This window comes from Haliotis asinina, chromosome 9, assembly GCF_037392515.1.
Source record: "Haliotis asinina isolate JCU_RB_2024 chromosome 9, JCU_Hal_asi_v2, whole genome shotgun sequence".
Taxonomy (NCBI): Eukaryota; Metazoa; Mollusca; class Gastropoda; order Lepetellida; family Haliotidae; genus Haliotis; species Haliotis asinina.
In genome coordinates, this window is record NC_090288.1 from 40630433 (window position 1) to 40636262 (window position 5830).

The following is a 5830-nucleotide window of genomic DNA, read 5'->3' on the forward strand; positions in this document are numbered from 1 at the left end:
GTGACAAGCTGTCACTGCAGAAGTTCTGCAGGAGCAGTGTCAATGCTGGACACCGTCTGGAAGGTTCCTTCAGGAAACAGTATCATAAGGCTCCATGAAATACAACTTTCTGAAGGTCAAAGAACAACGCTCTCTAAGTGCTAAGAGCGTCATAAGTTGATGCTAATGTATGTCACTCACGACTGTGTTAGTGCTAAGAGAGCTTCGAAAATCCAGGCCCTGGTGGTAAAGGTTACCTTGACCTAAGTGTGAGGTCCACTCACATTACCCAGTATGGAATTGTAAAAAGTAACATAACCCACTCAAAACTCAGTTACCCCACCATAATGGTCAGCAATATCATCCTCCAGGCATAGAACTGCTTAAAAGTAACAAAGTCACTAAAAGCTCACTCAACCCCACAGTACCGGTCAACAATATCATCCTCCAGGCATGGGCCAACACTCATGAAAAGTCATGGGCCAACATTCATGAAAAGTCATGGGCCAACACTCATGAAAAGTCATGGGCCAACACTCATGAAAAGTCATGGGCCAACACTCATGAAATGTCATGGGCCAACACTCATGAAAAGTCATGGGCCAACACCCATGATATGTCATGGGCCAACACTCATGAAATGTCATGGGCCAACACTCATGAAAAGTCATGGGCCAACACCCATGAAATGTCATGGGCCAACACTCACCAAGAGCCATGGGCCAACACTCATGAAAAGTCATGGGCCAACACCCATGAAATGTCATGGGCCAACACTCATGAAAAGTCATGGGCCAACACCCATGAAATGTCATGGGCCAACACTCATGAAAAGTCATGGGCCAACACTCATGAAAAGTCATGGGCCAACACCCATGAAATGTCATGGGCCAACACTCATGAAATGTCATGGGCCAACACTCATGAAAAGTCATGGGCCAACACCCATGAAATGTCATGGGCCAACACCCATGAAAAGTCATGGGCCAACACTCACCAAGAGCCATGGGCCAACACTCATGAAAAGTCATGGGTCAACACCCATGAAATGTCATGGGCCAACACTCATGAAAAGTCATGGGCCAACACCCATGAAATGTCATGGGCCAACACTCATGAAAAGTCATGGGCCAACACCCATGAAATGTCATGGGCCAACACTCATGAAATGTCATGGGCCAACACCCATGAAATGTCATGGGCCAACACTCATGAAAAGTCATGGGCCAACACCCATGAAATGTCATGGGCCAACACTCATGAAAAGTCATGGACCAACACCCATGAAATGTCATGGGCCAACACTCATGAAAAGTCATGGGCCAACACCCATGAAATGTCATGGGCCAACACTCATGAAAAGTCATGGGCCAACACTCATGAAATGTCATGGGCCAACACTCATGAAAAGTCATGGGCCAACACCCATGAAAAGCCATGGGCCAACACTCATGAAAAGCCATGGGCCAACACTCATGAAAAGTCATGGGCCAACACCCATGAAAAGCCATGGGCCAACACTCATGAAAAGTCATGGGCCAACACCCATGAAATGTCATGGGCCAACACCCATGAAATGTCATGGGCCAACACCCATGAAATGTCATGGGCCAACACTCATGAAATGTCATGGGCCAACACCCATGAAATGTCATGGGCCAACACTCATGAAAAGTCATGGGCCAACACCCATGAAATGTCATGGGCCAACACTCATGAAAAGTCATGGACCAACACCCATGAAATGTCATGGGCCAACACTCATGAAAAGTCATGGGCCAACACCCATGAAATGTCATGGGCCAACACTCATGAAAAGTCATGGGCCAACACTCATGAAATGTCATGGGCCAACACTCATGAAAAGTCATGGGCCAACACCCATGAAAAGCCATGGGCCAACACTCATGAAAAGCCATGGGCCAACACTCATGAAAAGTCATGGGCCAACACCCATGAAAAGCCATGGGCCAACACTCATGAAAAGTCATGGGCCAACACCCATGAAATGTCATGGGCCAACACCCATGAAATGTCATGGGCCAACACCCATGAAATGTCATGGGCCAACACTCATGAAAAGTCATGGGCCAACACTCATTGGGCCAACACTCATGAAAAGTCATGGGCCAACACCCACCAAGAGCCCATGGGACAACACCCATCTTCCCATGCGTACCTTCCAACCTCATTAAATCAAGGTCTTATCAACTCTAGCTGTATCCAATGGTTGGCAATTGTTCCCGTAATATGTGTAACATAGGGTATGAACTTGATGGATTGTTTTCAATTATCCAGTGTATCTGATTTCTGTTCTGTTTGATAAATACTCCTGCCCCCTAAGGACAACTCTATTGATTATAGTGGTGCATGCGTGTCCAAGGCATAGTACTCTCTAAAAAACTAAATCAATATCACTTATATGCAGTTTCTAAAAAAAATTCTTTTGAAGCTTATATTGGGCAATGGGCATTGCTTCTTCTCTGTTCTTAAAATTCAGTCACAAGAATCTATTTCAAGTATCACCCCTGTTCCTAGACAAATATTTTCACCAAAAAAACCCCAGTAAACTGACAGTTATAAAATACGTCTGGCCTGAGAAACTACAGCAGGTCAGCTTGTGACCTGACAGATCGGAAACGTGGAAATGACAGACAGTATGGCATCATACCTTGTTGACATTTAGTACACCAAATCCCAGCAAACCAAGAATCTCCTACACATGTACTACATAAGGTGATCTCACTCACGCCTTGCTTCATCAATACCGCAACAAAGTCGCACTTTGAAGCGAGCATTTAACACACTATCAGAAAAAAGACAGTTTATGCATGAATCACACCAATCTGTTCCTGAACATCTTCAATATTTCAAGATTCACAGATTCTGCAAGATGAAATAACAGATAAAAATAATGATTGATTGATTCTCAAATCAGCACAAATAGGCGCCTAGTAATTGCTTGTGACGGATGCAATGGAGAAGTGGGACAAATTTCAGATCTTCCTGTGTTAAAATAATCAAGAAAGAAATCAATTGATTCTCGATTGATCATCAATTATTTCCTAACAATGCTGTAGACTGCAGGAACAACAGCCAGTCTTACCTGTTGAACACAATTAGAGGGATCCCCATAGCTGGGAAAGTGCCGACAGCGGACATTATCGATAAACTCTCAGGGACTGGAAATCACTTTACACAAGTCACACAGCAAGGGGATGTTTCCAAAGGGATTACACGGTTCGAGCCTGGAGATAATGATATCATAACATTGCTGTCTGAAGATTGGCCATGTATTGATTACCTGGTTGCCATAGTGCAAAATCTCAGCCCAAAGGAGGCCATATGTCCTTTACCATGTAAAAGGCCTTTGATACATGTTCCACTGTTTTTGTACAAGTGCAACCTGAAACGAATTAGAATGAGTGAGTGAGTGAATGAGGTTAGTTTCATGCTGCTTTTAGTAATATTCCAGCAATATCACAGCAGGGACAACATGGAATTCAGTATAGTTCTTGGAATGTGGACCTGATTATACCACATACCTCACCAATATGGGCACGACAGGTCACAGAGAGCAGCCTGACTTGTAGTTTTTGGGTCTACAGCAGGATAGCCTAGTGTTTCAAGCTCATCAGCCTGCAATTCAGGAGGTCAGTCCCCACAATGGTAAAACGTGTGAAACATATTTTTGGTGTCCAAGCTGTGGTATTTCAGAAATGTTACTAAGAACAGTTTAGAACTAGTGACTTTGTTTGAAATATTCCTCTCTTCACCAACAACTGAAGTGATGCCCAGTCAGATATGACTGTTACATTTAAGAGCCTCACAATCAATTGAGGGTGGTATGTTCCCCAATGAGCTGAGAGTGAAAGTCAAGGAAGCTCAGTTCCATTGACTGGGTTGAAAATAAAGTATGAATTTCAGCATGCCCATTTGGTGTGGTGAATGAGTGAGTTTAGTTTTATGTCACTTTTAGCAACATTCCAGCAACATCCAGTAAAAGACATCAGAAATGGGCATCATATGTTGTACCCACATTGGGAATAGAACATGGGTCTTAGGCAAGACAAGTAAATACTCTAACCACCCCAGTTTGGAGTGGCAATATAGCCTAACATAAAAGGTATCACTATTATTGTTATTACTGTCATAATCATGTGACCACACACACACAAACACTTTTAGAATAAACCACAATCGTGTCTAAATTGACTGCAGACAAGATGAGGTTTCTATGGACAGCACTATGAAGCATTCCACATGTCTGTGCTTGCCTCAGTGGAAGCTAACATCACGAGAACCCCGTGTTTGGATGTGGACATTTCAATTACATTAAGGTTCACCATGTGGAAAATACAAATAGTCCTAGCAGATGGATTACTGGGAATCTTGGGAGGCTTCCCAAGCCAAGCAGACACGTACATTTCGTAATTTCTCAAAAAGAACCTATGGCATAAATGGTACTGTGGTTCAGAGCCTGGTTTTGTGTTGCATGGCCGAACAGATGGACTGTTTTTATCTTATTCCGAAGCCTTTCACATTCGGAGTTACTGTGAATGCTTTCACCTTGCACACCCAGCAACTACTACACAAAATGGGATCAGTGCCCAATGCTGTAGATTTAACTGGCAGAAGCCAAAATAACGTCATAATAAGAGACTTGGTTTATAGGATTAGACATCGTCCAGCAAAATGTAATTAAACTTTAGGTCTACTGGAAAATTGGTGGAAAGTGTGCTGTTCATGAGTACATTACGCTCAGACTAGTAGTATTGTGAAGCACATAAATTTGGAGTTTTTCTCCAAGGAAATTCAGACAAGATTGTCTGCAGCCAGCCTACAAATAAAATGTCAACTTGTTGGTCTACAGTTGTGTGGCTTTCCAATCTGCCCTTCCTTGCGAAAAGAAAAAAACACGAAAGACAAACAAACTCACACAAACACTCAGTTTGAGAAATATCAAAAGGACAAGAAATCTGATATATCATCTAAGTCTGATGTAATTCACACAGTTTTCAGGGTTTTATGTCAGTTAATAGCCTCATTGTAATAATCTCAAAAGAACAAATGTAAATATTTACTTCCACATGGTTTTTTTTCTATTAATCTGTAATGCTGAATGAAACTTTAATGATGCAGAAATACTACAGTTATATCATGGTAGTTTATATCCAAGTCTGTACTCCATGAACCATTGATTGAAAGCATGAGCAAACAGTCATAGATCACAGAGTGATCGCAGCCAAGCGAGTGAGTGAATTATGTATAGTATCACAGTAGTCAGTGAATGAGTGAGTTGTGGGTATGATGATGTATGTGAGTGAGTGAGTTTAGTTTTACTCCGCACTCAGCAATATTCCAGCTATATGGTGGCGGTCTGTAAATAATTGAGATGGATGAATTGGGGCTTGATGAAGGGTGGACCAGGGATGGATGATATCTGTAGACTGAGAGACTTCCTATTTGTAAGGTTGTGGGTATGATGATGTATGTGAGTGAGTGAGTTTAGTTTTACTCCGCACTCAGCAATATTCCAGCTATATGGTGGCGGACTGTAAATAATCAAGTCTAGACCAGACAATCAATTGATCAACAACATGAACATCTATGCAGTTGGGATATGACGTCAGCCCAGTCAGCAAGCCTGACAACCCTATGAAAGTGTGAGTGAGTGAGTGAGTGAGTGAGTGAGAGAGTGAAAATTTCAGCCATATGCATTTATCTCCAGCTAGTTCGCAATTCAGGATATATTAATCTATCAAATCTGGCATTTTATCAATCACCAGATTTTGGTACAAGTTAGGGAAACAAGACAGCATTTTGCAGTGAGAAACATTTGGTATGCCAT

General features: G+C 42.4%; 1 protein-coding gene across 1 annotated transcript; it reads left to right on the forward strand.

The window, feature by feature from the left end:
• Positions 1-547: 547 nt before the first annotated feature.
• Positions 548-2242, forward strand: LOC137297248 (uncharacterized). The gene has a single exon (XM_067829260.1). The coding sequence runs from the start codon at positions 548-550 to the stop codon at positions 2240-2242; it is 1695 nt and encodes a 564-aa protein (XP_067685361.1).
• The last annotated feature ends 3588 nt before the right edge of the window (positions 2243-5830 follow it).

Bases quoted from the DNA above. Each gene is read 5' to 3' on its own strand.
- LOC137297248 (XM_067829260.1), top strand. From the start codon at position 548: ATGTCATGGGCCAACACTCATGAAAAGTCATGGGCCAACACCCATGAT.